At 55.5% G+C, this 13,147-nt stretch overlaps 1 protein-coding gene across 1 annotated transcript; it reads left to right on the top strand.

The window, feature by feature from the left end:
* The first annotated feature begins 4,240 nt into the window (after positions 1–4,240).
* Positions 4,241–6,680, top strand: HOXA10 (homeobox A10). Its single transcript, XM_047096486.1, has 2 exons — positions 4,241–5,204; positions 6,406–6,680. The coding sequence occupies exons 1-2, from the start codon at positions 4,241–4,243 to the stop codon at positions 6,678–6,680; spliced, it is 1,239 nt and encodes a 412-aa protein (XP_046952442.1).
* Positions 6,681–13,147: the final 6,467 nt, after the last annotated feature.

Genomic DNA, 13,147 nt, shown 5'->3' with positions numbered 1-13,147 from the left:
TGGATTTAGAGAAAAGTTTAAAGTGCGTTGTTGAGGGATAGATTGCACCTGATTAATTCAAAGCAGACACAGCAAATATCCCTGGAAATGCTGACATTCTTAAAGATGAACGAGAAAAGAATGTCATCGCTTACAATAAAAAATATTTTAACTATACAGTAAAGGAGAGAATCAGAGAAGTCCATAAGTTTTGTTAAAACAGATATGTGAAAGTAGCGTTTGTTTTTCCTCTGTGATGCTACAGCCCAACTCCACAACGGGTCAGATAATTCTGACCCTGGAAAGCCCTGAGAACAATTTACAGATACAGATTGTTTACTGGCTATTTCAATCTCAGTACCCGGTATTTTTAAAAAGAGGTGTTTTTTGGTAATAACAGTTTGTTATTTCTGGTCATTTGCGAGGGCCTACTCAGGAGGAGTAGGAATCCGCTCTCTGGTGAAATGCATCGTAATCCTCGCCAAAGGGCTTTTTCCACCGGCCTGGCGATCACTTCGGCTCCATGGCCACGGGGAGGGGAAGCGTTATTACCCAGGTAGAAACAGACGATATTTACTCCTAAATAAAACGTGGGCTTTAGGGGCTGCCATATAACCACTACACAGGCCTGGCTGAAGGAAGCAGGCACCGAGAGTTTTAGGTCAAAAGCATCCTGAGGGCGAGAGAGAGAAATTCAGAAACTGGGAGGGAGGGAGAAGAGGAGAGAAGAAAAGAAGGCAAATGGGTTAGAGGGAAGAGAGTGTCCAGAAGCCTACACATGCTGCAACTAAATCGCTTTTCTTAATCTCTCTCGGGAATGGAGAACCTTGGGAAAGCCCAGGCAATCGATAAACGGAATATTCTATTGAGAAAGTTAACACCTCAGTGTTACAGTCTGGGGAGTGCAGAGGCTTGGGGGCAGTCGGGGATGCTGGGAGCTCCAAGACCAGCTGAAAGGGCAGTAGCCTCTAACTTGAGTTTCTGCTGCGTGGATATCTTCTCGTCCGAACCAGCGGCAGCAGGCCAGTCGGCGCCCCGGCGCGTCGGCAAGGCTGTCCATTCCGCTCGGCTTCAGGCTCGGCAAGCCCCGGTGGGGGTGGGGTGGCGGTCCTGGGCCAGAGAAGAACTCTCACATGGGCTTACACACTCTTCATCATCGTCATCCTTTTTTTTTTTTTTTTTAAGCAAGAAACTCAACATCCCGTTTGGTTTATTGCAAGGGGAGAAAAGACCCTGGAGAAAAACATCCAGCTCTCCCAAAGGTCAGTGAAGACCCAAGTGCCAATGCCATGGTCTGAGAGGCTGCAGCAAGCCTTCCACCTCCTCTGAGTCGGTAGCCAAGGGGACCTTCATATAGCAGATGCAGCACCAAGCTGACTTTTGTAACCTTGGTTGGCACCTGCATGCTCTTGGATCTTATCCAGCCTAGAAGCCCATTTGGTCACCCTACAGAGCCCTGACCAGACTAAGCCTGAACTGCCTAGGGCTGGGGCAACCGGCTTGTCTTACCAGTCAAACTGGCAGGGCTGCTGAATTCCGGAGGGTCCTGGAACATTCTGGAGGGCCCAAGGAGAAGACTGTGAGGAGTCTGTGAACTCCTTGAGAATGATGGGTCAAATTGTGGGAATGCCCAGATGTGCATTTTTCACAGGATAAGAATCAGAGCTTGGCCTTAGCTTTTCCAAAGGGGCCTTAACTTTCAAAGAGAAAGATAGGTTTAGATCATTGACTTTTCACTTTATTTTCTTAGCCTCTGCCATCTCAAGCATCCTCTCCCATGGCCACTGACCCTTTCCAATCTACAGCCTTGGGAAGTTGCTTTGTGCATTTAGTGGGGAGAGTAACCAAGTCCTGGCCCATTGGCCTGCTGGGACGCGTTCTTTTCAAGGAACCCTCTCCTGTTCTTGGGACCTACTTCACACTCTGCAGAGCTTTCTTGATTGGCATGAGCAGTGCTAAGAGGCAAAGCCCCTTCTCAAGCAGTCCTCAGTTTTGTGGCATTTCCCAGTAGCACTGCTGAGCGCCACAGTCCCAATGCGTTACACCCTGCTGGTGAGTGGGATAAGGACCAAGCCCGTCCAGAGAAGGGTCCTAGGTTTCCGAGCTCTGAAGCTTTCCATATGGAAGTTTGTCAATCTCGTGGGCCTAGCCAGATTAGAAATTGCCTTGGCCTTGTTCGTGGGAAGGAGGTGGGCAGTGAAGGACAGCTCCTGATCTCTCCACACACACTTGATTCGGCTGCGGCTGCTACTTCGGCCTCAGGAGCTTGTGGACTGGAAAGAATTAGTTCTCAGACACTCTCCCCTTCTCTCCCCCTCTCTTTTCTCTCCCTCTGGCCTTCTCTCCTTCTGTGTCTCTCTGTCTTTCCCTATCCCCCTCCTCTGTACCCCCGATGCCCAGTCTGAGGATCCGGTCACCGCCAGGCGCAGGCCAGTTGGGTGGAAGCGGCTAGAGCGCAGCGCAAACTGTGGCGCGGCCGCCCGCGCTGCGGGCGGGCGGAGAGCAGCCACAACAGGCAGATTCCGCAACTGCTTGCATCTCAGAAGCCAGCGTCAGGGCTCTTCCGCCAGCTCTCCCGTGCACCCTCTCTGGGTCTTCTCAGGCTCGGCTTCCTTCTCGGTCTGGGTTCACACCGGGAGGAACAAGGCCAAGTGCCTGGCAAATCACCCGGGATGCAAGGGTCTTTCCCCGCTGCAGGCAGAGGCCTGAGCGGTCTGCTTCCTGGGATCCCGGCGTTTAGCAGCCCCAGTCTAGGCCTCTGCAGGGGCTGGAGCTGGTGCGGCGGGCAGGCCTGGGGCATCCTGGAGAGCTGTAGCCCACCGGCAAGGGGCAAGGCAGAGACCTCCTGGACTCTACTGGATCCGGGCCGGAAAAGGTCGCATTTCCTGAGATATGTAAGAGGCCCACACAGGGGCTAGCTCCCTGGGACAGAAGTTTCCATTGACTGAGAGAGCGTTCCTACGGCCAGGGAAAAAGGAGGCCCCGGTGTCTGCTGAGCAAAGGGCCTGGCCTCCAAATGCTGCTATAACTGGGCCACGAGCCCAGCCCGGGCTTGCCGGGAACGGATTTCCTCACCGCGGGCCTCGTTAAAATGCGCACACCGCGGGAGTGAGGGCTGCCCCAGCCGCGGGTTTGGAGGGGAGGGGGGAAGAGGGGAGGGGACGAAGAGGCAGGAGTGTGGTGACACTGGTTCTAGTCATAACCTCCGAGAGCGTGCGAATGCCAAGGCTAAAGGGAGAGCTTGAGAATTGTACGGCAGAGGTGCTCATCCGCCGCCCCTTCTCCAAGTTTACCCCTCCAGGTCGTCGCCTCCAGTCAAACCCAAGACCCAGAAGAGCAATGTTTCTTTCACTTCCCTGAAACGGCGTTTGAGCTTGGAAGCTACCGGGGAAATGGGGCTATGGGGTGCCTGGACCTGGCTCTGACCTCGCAATAGGGGTAGGGGAGTCTTTCAGCCAAGGTTGCCAGTCGCTTCTACCATCCCCACCCCCCTTCTCGTTCCAGCTCACCAGGGTCCACCGACAGCAGCTTCAGAGAAAGCAAGCCAGGTGAGCATACCAGAGACAAAGATCCTAAGTGGGTCAACGACTGGCTGGGGAGAGTGTGGGGGTTGAGAGGCCAGGGCAATACATTTGGGGGGAAATTACGTATGGGAATCAAGAAAGAAGTGGCAATAGCCGGCTTCCAGTGCGCTCTGGATCTCGGACACTCTGAGGTTCTTGGTGGCCTTACGGCCAGGTCGGCCACTTGTAGGAGACAGTTCCAGGTCCGGAGCCGAATGGGAAGAGTCTGAGGCCCTACAATAGGCCCGCTTAGTGTTTAGAGTATATGGAGGGCTAGTGGCTAATTCCGAAATAAGAGTGGGGAGCACCCAAGGCGGGCCGGGGTGCGCACCATAAACACCCCACTTGTTAACTGCGCGGGGGCCCAAGGGCCCTTCAAACAGACCCCGCAGGAGGGCTCACGTCCGAGCGTGGGCGGGGCTAGCCCAGGAACCAGGCCCCCCACTAGCCACGTTGGGGCAGCCCCCACAGCTCCTGGCCTTTGGGCTGAGGTATTGGGTGTGCGTCTCCTGGCCCATCAATACAGATTACATATTTATATCAATCGTGGGCTCAGAGGGCGCCCTCGGAGAGCGGCCCCGCGCCTACGAAACCAAACTGGGAGTGGTCGCGCGGAAACTCTGGCTCAGGATTGGCTGCGGGCGCCCGCCGCGGTGCGGGGGGATTGCTAATCGTATTCAGCATGTTTTGCACAAGAAATGTCAGCCAGAAAGGGCTATCTGCTCCCTTCGCCAAATTATCCCACAACAATGTCATGCTCGGAGAGCCCCGCCGCGAACTCTTTTTTGGTCGACTCGCTCATCAGCTCCGGCAGAGGCGAGGCTGGCGGCGGTGGCGGCGGCGCCGGGGGCGGCGGTGGCGGCGGCTACTACGCCCACGGCGGGGTCTACCTGCCACCGGCGGCCGACCTGCCCTACGGGCTGCAGAGCTGCGGGCTCTTCCCGGCTCTGGGAGGCAAGCGCAATGAGGCGGCGTCGCCGGGCGGCGGCGGCGGCAGCGGGGGCCTGGGTCCTGGGGCGCACAGCTACGCGCCCGCGCCTATAGACCTGTGGCTAGACGCGCCCCGGTCGTGCCGGATGGAGCAGCCCGAGGGGCCGCCGCCGCCGCCACCGCCCCAGCAACAGCCACCGCCCCCGCCGCAACCACCCCAACCCCCGCCGCAGGCCACCTCGTGCTCTTTCGCGCAGAACATCAAAGAGGAGAGCTCCTACTGCCTCTACGACTCGGCGGACAAATGCCCCAAAGGCTCCACCGCCGCAGCCGAGCTGGCTCCCTTCCCGCGAGGCCCGCCGCCCGACGGCTGCGCCCTGAGCACCTCCAGCGGGGTGCCAGTGCCCGGCTACTTCCGCCTCTCCCAGGCCTATGGCACGGCCAAGGGTTACGGCAGCAGCGGCGGCGCACAGCAGCTCGGCGCCGGCCCGTTCCCCGCTCAGCCCCCCGGGCGCGGCTTCGACCCGCCACCCGCACTCGCCTCCGGCTCAGCGGATGCAGCCCGGAAAGAGCGAGCCCTCGATTCACCGCCGCCCCCCACGCTGACTTGCGGTGGCGGCGGCGGGGGCTCGCAGGGCGACGAGGAGGCGCACGCGTCGTCCTCGGCCGCGGAGGAGCTCTCCCCAGCCCCTTCCGAAAGCAGCAAAGCCTCGCCCGAGAAGGACTCCCTGGGTAAGCAGGGCGCGCTGAAGGGGCGCAGTCAGGCGGGCAGACAGGCAAGCCGACCCAGAGAAGGGAAAGAGCAGAGAGCCAGGAGTCCGCGCAGCAGCCGGCCGGCCTTGGCCCAAGCTGCAGGCAGGCTGACCTTGTGAACTTGCTTTTTAATATTTGGGCGTGGGGACGCAGTAAAAATTCATGTCCGATTTAGAGCCCCACACCAAGACGTCCTCCGCTCTGGCCTCAGCTCACCCCAATTGGGGCCGAGGACAGGGACAAGCAGCCCCCTCTCGTGCATGCCCTTCTCCGTGGCCCGGAGCACCCTAAGCCGTGGTCTGGGCCCAGTCTGCGAGGCGCGGCCCACGCGGGGGGAGGGGGAGGGAGGAAAGTGGCTCGCCCGCAGATAGCGCGGATGTTTGTAAGGCATCCAAAATAAGCAGCCGCCAGCACCAATAAATAAGCCCATTAACCGGCGAAGTTCGAGTTTACGATCCCCCATGCTTTTTTCAAAGTTGCTGGAGGGGCGGGAATCCTCCTTGCGGGGAGAAGAAAAGGCAAATCCCGCCCGGACGCCGGGGCCCTGAGCTGAGAGTCCGAAAGGGACCATTTCACTTCCCCTGAAACTCGGAATCGCCCAGACTGCATGTCCCCGGCTCCTGGAAGGACGTGAGGGACGGCCCTTGACCCCGAATCAGTTTTTTTGTGCCTTCTCCAGGTCCCAACTGTGTCCTTGTCCTTCTCCTCATTGGGCCTTAGGCAATCAGGGGACCGGAGTGAGACACAAACGGCCCCCCTCCCTTCCAAGTAGGTACCCATGCCCCCTGCCTGGGGGCTGCAGGAAGTGCTTGTCTGCCTTGGGGCGAGAAGCAGAGAAAGGCGTTAAGTTCAAGCAGTACAGCTTGCCGTACAGCAGCAGGCTTTCGTTCTTTCGTTCTGGGAGCGCCTGGCAGCTTTGTGTTAAAACAGGTGTTTGGGGGAAAGTGGAGGGACATGTGAGCTGGGAGGGTAGGTGTAGATTGAAGGCCCTGTCCATTTTGCACATGCCTGTTGGAGGAATGATCTTCTTGAGCAAGCTAAAGGGGGGGGGTGGACGGCCGCAAAACTCCGTGTGACTTAGGGCATCCCTCTCATGGCAGAGAAGTCCCAAATTCACCCCTGCGCACAGCCTAGCCTGGCCCCGATTTAACCTTCCCCTCTTTATTCTCTTGAATGCCAGGCAATTCCAAAGGCGAAAACGCAGCCAACTGGCTCACAGCAAAGAGCGGCAGGAAAAAGCGCTGCCCTTACACCAAGCACCAGACGCTGGAGCTGGAGAAGGAGTTTCTGTTCAACATGTACCTTACTCGAGAGCGGCGCCTAGAGATCAGCCGCAGCGTCCACCTCACGGACAGACAAGTTAAAATCTGGTTTCAGAACCGCAGGATGAAACTGAAGAAAATGAACCGAGAAAACCGGATCCGGGAGCTCACAGCCAATTTTAATTTTTCCTGATGAAGCTCCAGGCAACGCCGTTTTTTTTCCCCCCGCTGCCAGAGAGCCGTTCTCCTCCCTCTGTCTTCGGCCTCTGCCCAGGAACTCGCACCTGTGCCGGAGCCCCATTCCTCCCTCCCACACTCGCCATCTCGCTGGCCGTTACATCTGTGCAGGGCTGGTTTGTTCTGACTTTTTGTTTCTTTGTCTGTTTGCTTGGTGCTGGTTTACTTGTTTTCTGGGGGAAAAAGCCATATCGTGCTAAATTTCTAGAGAGAGAACTATTGTCCTGAAGTGTCGAGTGGTGACTGGGCTGGTTTGCTGTCTCGGGGTTCCTCTGCTGGAAATGGCTCCGGTCCTCCCGGTGGAGCTGGTTTCCTGCGGGGGCGGGCAAACCTAGCCGGAAGGCCGAGGTCCCATTGTAGGCGCTGAGGTGTCTGGCCTGAGGTCAATGGTGCAAGGAGCCGCCACCGGGCTCGCCTGCCTGGAGTGCTGGGCTGTGTTTAATCAGGGGACACAGGCCCCTGGGTTTCTTTTTTCTTTCTTTCTTTCTTCCTTGGCAAAGAGAAGGGCTTACAGGCATGGACATGCAGGCTGGCAAAAGGGCTTGACTTTGGCTGATTAAAAAATTGAGAGTAAGAAAGATTAATCTTTCCTTCCTCTGCAAGATATCCCAGCTTTAGAAGGAAAAAAAAAGAAAAAGAAAAAGAAAAAAAAAGAAAAGAACGACCAGGAGAAGGAAACTTCTCTTCCAGTTTGTGTTAGTCTTGCATTGTGGGACTAAATTATTTCACTTACCTCTGAATTTCCATATCCTTCTGTCTGTAGATAAATAACCTAAGGTAGTTTTGTTTATGCGTGTGGATTTAGTGGGGTTTTTTTTGTCATTAAGTAATTGTTACCACTGGTAACACACGACAAGCACACCGCAATTCTCCCTGTCTTGTGGAGAGTTTTCTTTCTCATTTTCTTTTTTCTTCTTCCTCTTTCTTTTTCCTTTCTAAAATTCATAGAACCCAAGGAGGGCTGGGGCAAGCGGAATAGACTAGAGAAGGGAGACTTTGTTTGGGTTTCCTTTATACTGTGAAGTTACATGCATAAAAGGGTCAAACCTGTAGGTGCAGAAAAAGAAAAATTATAAATACAAATCTGTATAAATGTCTATTATTATGAAAAATTGCCAATCTTGTTTTATGCAAATGCATTCTATCGTTATTATAAATGTTAGTTCTAGCTCTATTTACTTCTAATCTTAAATCAGAATAAATTAATATTGTAATGCTGCTGTGCGTGGAAAAAAGACGATGTTTATGTTCTTATAGAAGAATAAAAGCTGTGGAATGAAGCTTTTTAATTTTACCTCTTTTTTTGACTTCTTATCTTCACCTTCCACTTTATCCCGGCCACCACTTTTACAACAGGAGGACTAGCCCGCGCCCCCTGCAATTACTTTAGGCATCTATTTAAATATTACCTAGACGGTCGTAATTTGTCTGGGCCCTATAGCCCTGGTGCCGTAAGGTTTGTCGGCTTTTGTTCAGTTTTATGACTTGCTAGTATATCTGGATTGTGGCTGTCTTGGACCAGTGGTTTCAGTTGAGAGGGGAGCTGCATAGACAGAGGAAGCCAAACAGGATTTCTTTCGGGAGCCCCAGGGAGGCTCGCAGACGCCGGTTGTTTTGTGGGTCCCCTGGTCCCAGATGACCCCCAGCCTAAGAATCCGGGGAGCAGGCTGGGCCAAGAGCGCGTCACTAGCGTCCGCGGCAGCAGTTAGGTAGACTGCTGCTGGCTGCATGGCCCCCTCCCCCAGCATGGCCTCCCCCACCTGGTCGCCCTCCTCGGGGCCACGCGTTTCCTGCTCGCGGGAGGTGGGGGGGGGCGCGACGGCAGGGGGAGGGGGCGCGGGAGCGCGCGCCCCGGCTGGCTGGCTGGCTGGGAGGGAGAGAGGGGGAGAGCGAGTGGCGGGGAGCGAGCCGCCGGAGGCCGAGACCAGACTGGGAGCCGGGCTGCGTGCCGACCCTGGCGCTTTCGAGTTGCTCGGGGCTGCCGCAGCTCGGCGCGTGCTCGCTGAGAAGCAAGATTTGGGAAACGAGCACGCACACTGCTCGCTCTCCTCTCTTCTCGCTTTCTCCTCTCCTTCCATTTTCCTCTCTCTCCTTTACCTTCCTTCCTTCCCTCTTCCAGGTTTACCTTACCGGGGCCGGTGGCTTCTCCCTCCGTGATGCCTTAGCGGTAGCGCCGCTCACACAGTGGCAGCGCAGGCGCAGGTTGGCAAGGGGGGGGGGTCGGCCGGGCGCGATCGCAGGGTTCTCCCTTTGGCGGCGGCAGTGGCGGCGGCAGTGGCGGCGGCAGCGGCGGGCGAGGCAGCCCCGCGCGGGCAGCACCAGAACTGGTCGGTGATTTAGGTAGTTTCCTGTTGTTGGGATCCACCTTTCTCTCGACAGCACGACACTGCCTTCATTACTTCAGTTGAAATCGTCTCCAGGTACCTGTGCGCGCGGGGGCCGGGCCGGGCGGGGCATCCAGGCCCTGGTCGTGCCAGGCCTGCGGTGGCAACCTCGGCTTTTCCCCGTGCAGGAGCCGCGACCCTGCCTCCTTCTCAGAGCTTTGTCAGGCTGCTGGCTTCACCTCCCACCCCGTGCCCACCTGGCCCCGAGCAGGTATGGTCAGGTTAGCTGCTTCTTGGCGGACGCCGGGGGCGTGGTAGGAATTCTGGGCCCTGAGCCATTCAAGGTCAGGGGCGCACGCTTCCATCCTGGGCCTCCCCCCACTCCAGGCCTGTGCCTGGCCAGGGATCCTGCCATTCTCCTGCAAGGCTGGGATACTACCAGTCCCAATCCAGGGTAGAGATCAGGAAAGATCCCTTTGAGAGAGACTCAGGCCAAACTAGGAGGGACAGGGCGGAAAGGGGCTGGGATCCTGGCCTTGTCACTTACCCTTCTTTCTGTAAGCTGCCCTCGGCTCCCAGGAGTCGCCTTTGACTCTTCCTTTTCTTCCTCGCTTCCTTCCTCTTTGTGCTTTTTTGTTTTTTCCCTTCCTTTACTTCTTCCTTCTGTCTTCCCTTCCCTTTATTTTTCTTTCATCTTCAGTCTCTCTGTGCCTACTTTTCTATCTCTACCACCTCGCCTCCCTAGCTCTAACTCCGGGAGGGACCCAGGGCTGGTTTGGGGAGAGTCTGGGGCTGGGGTCTTATTTTTCTCTGCGCGCTCAAGTTGTGGTCGGAATCTGCCAAGGAAGGGCTTGCGTGGGACAGCTGTCCAGGGCTGTGGATCTGGGCCTGGTGTGCTGCTGCACAGACAAGGCCTCGGTTATGATCACGACCGGATGGCGGCGGCCTTGCGTTCTTACTCTGCGGATTGGCAACTGCAGCCTAAGAGATCCGATGATTAGAGGGCATTGGCGGCGTTTTTGTGTGCCCACACCAAGGGCAAGGAGGCTCTCCCTACCCTAACTGGGCACCTGAGGCTGGGACCTGTGCTGAGGCCCAGCCAAGCTATGTGGAGCCTGGCTACGCAGGGAATTCCGCCTGGAAGCTTCCTCGAGTCTCCTGGGCCTGCAGGTCCCAGCTCAGGCTTTAGTCGCGGTAAGGGAACCCTGGTAGGGCAAAGATTGGTTGCTTGTTTGCCAGTAGCTTCTGTCAGGTTCAGAGTCTGTTAGATATGGCATCCTTGTGCAGAAAGGTGCTGGAGGCAGGGACCCTTCCAGCTCTAGTCTGTTTCAAATAATAGCAGAAAGAAATCCTAAATTCCAGAACCATTGTAATACAAACTTGAGCCCTTGTTCCAAGTTGTAGTCCACCATTGGAAGCCAGTTGAATCCTTACGGAACTGAAAACAACTTTCATCCCTCCCTGGCCCCCAAACACACACACACACACACACACACACACACACACACACACACACGCCATCAGACTCATGCCCACCAACCTTTGATTCCCCACCCCACTCCAGCTGCAGGAGCTGTTTCCATTGCTCTGCCTGCGGTCCTGTTATCTGAAAGGCCGGCACACTGCTTTCCCCTCAACTCCTCTGTGCTATTTTCTGGACCAGAGTATTGGATTTGTTTTGGAGGCCAAGGTTTTAGAACTGTCAGGCGAAAAGAGATGGTTTGTAATTATACCCATTTATTATTTTTTTATACACACGCAGTCCCTTTCATTTCCAAAATAAAAGCTGACTCAAAAGACTGAATATTTTCTCCCCAAATCTCTGGGCTGAAAGGGGATAACGTTAGGGGTTTTTGTTTTGTTTTTTTTGTTTGTTTTTTTGTTTTTGTAATTTTTCTCGCCGTCTAGGCACAAGTAAGTACTGATGAACACTCAGCGCCTGCTGATTATGTAGTAACTGTCCTATCCTGGGGGCCAAAGCCATTTAAAGGAAGAGCCTTTTTGTTTTAAAAAATATACTAGTAATAATCTGTGTCTTCTCTGGGCACAAAAAGTCGAAAAACAACAAGGCGAGTCCAGCCTTTTCGCAGACAATTACAATTAGGAGCGAGGTTTTCTCTAGGGTTAATATTTCTTAATGAAAATCTTCATGAAAATCTCAGAGGCACCGCGAACTGCCCGATATTTGGGACACACCGGGCCGCGGTGGGGGTGGGGATAACGCGGAGGAATTTACAGGGAAAGGAAAATATTAGGGGGGAGGAGGCTGAGGCGACCAGGACCAGCCACGTCGGAGTTCACTGTGTCGGCCACTTCCCTCTTCCGGCGCGGGCGGATAAAGGGGCACCCAGTTGGTCTCCGCCTGGCGTCTCAGCCTCGCCCCGAGGCAGAGCCTGGCATTTGAGGGTCCCCGTTAGGGACAGGGATGTACAGGGTTTGGGGGAGGATCACTGGAACTGTTGGGGAGAATGAAGGCAGAAAAGGGGATGGAAGCGCCCTCGCCGCTTGCCCTCGCCGCCAGGGAAGTGGGTTAATGAGAAACACACTCTTGCAGGCACAGTGTTCACACGTGAATTTAATTACCCCGTTTTTAGGAGTCGCTGCTTTCCGTTCGGATTTGGGGGTGGGTATTTTCTTCCAACTAACAGAGGCAGAGGCCTTTTAATTTACCCCTTAAAGACTCTAAGGGGTGAGAAATACCTTCCTCAATTTGGCCAAGCTAAAGGATGGGATTAAAGTCAATGCCCCGTGCCCCTCCCCGTTTTAATTTCTAGCCCTGGACTTGAGCTGCCGTGGCCTGCCTAGCTTTGGGCCTTGTGACTCTGCAGAGTCCTCTGGCCTGGTGGAAACCGAGGGGGGAACCCGGACAGTGGCCAGGAAGGAAGGAAGGAAGGAAGGAAGGAAGGAAGGAAGGAAGGAAGGAGCGAACCCTGAAGAATTCATACTGGGCCCCGAGGCCAGCCGCTCTGGTGCGGGCCTCCCAGCTACTGGAGCCGCGCGGTCTCATTGGAGGCACTACCTTCTCCAAAGCCGATCTCTCCTTCCACTGAGGCTGCCTCGTGTTTTTTTCGCAGCTCGGGTTTGGGGAGTGCGACAAAGCCTGAAGAGCTCAGCGTGAGGGCCTTCGAGGTCGGGGCACAGTGTTGGGTCGCCTGCTGCGTCTGCCTGGGGATCCTGATTCCCGGCTGACAACAAGCAGGGAGCGGGGGTGCGGGGTTGGGAGCGAACCCCGCGGCACAACCAGGCCCTGCAACCCTTGGCCTCGCGGACAGCTGGCCGCTCCTCGGTGGGGCGCTCGCTGGAGGCGCAGCGGCAAATTTGGGAGCTGCCCGAGCGCCCTGAGATCCAATCGGGCAGATTTCAGGGCCCCACAATAGGCGGTGCCCCACTCAGAGGCCTGTCCCTGCCCAGAGCGCTCGGGCAGGGGCGGCGGTGGCTCGATTGGGACGGATACTGCGTTGAATTTGACTTTTCGCGGCCGGCCCGGGGTAAGCTCGCATCTCCGGGGACTGCAGGAATTATTTACAGGGAGCTCGCCAACCAAACACAACAGTCTAATTTAACCTTTCCAAGTCCTCGTAAATTTTTACAGCTGGGAGCCACGGCGAAGCAAACGAATCTGTTGGTCGTTCCCAACTTCCCACCAGCCTGTGTGGCTTCTGAAACAATAACTCCTTATGAAATATCATAAATATAGATTTAAATACAGTAGAGCGAGAATGCGATTTGGCTGCTTTTTTATGGCTTCAATTATTGTCTAATTTTATGTGAGGGGCTCCACTGGCCGCACTCGCACGCGGGACCCGCGCCTTGCTGATGGCGTGATTAATTGTGATATAAAATAGTCCGCTTAAGAAGTGTGTGTCTGGTGGTGGCGGTGGGAGGGGAGGAGAGTACAGAGGCAAGGCCAGATTTGATCTTTTAATCTTCGTTGGCCACAATTAAAACAAACCCGATCGTGGAGCGCCGCGATCCCTTTGCATAAAAACATATGGCTTTTGCTATAAAAATTATGACTGCAAAACACCGGGCCATTAATAGCGTGCGGAGTGATTTACGCGTTATTGTTCTGCCGGGCGGGCACGTGACGCGCGCGGCC

This window comes from Lynx rufus, unplaced genomic scaffold (assembly GCF_022079265.1).
Source record: "Lynx rufus isolate CCGP_SWC_20201006 ecotype Redwood Valley unplaced genomic scaffold, mLynRuf1.p SCAF_4, whole genome shotgun sequence".
NCBI lineage: Eukaryota > Metazoa > Chordata > Mammalia > Carnivora > Felidae > Lynx > Lynx rufus.
Note: the sequence above shows the minus strand (reverse complement) of the source record. Positions and strands in the feature narration are given on the sequence as shown.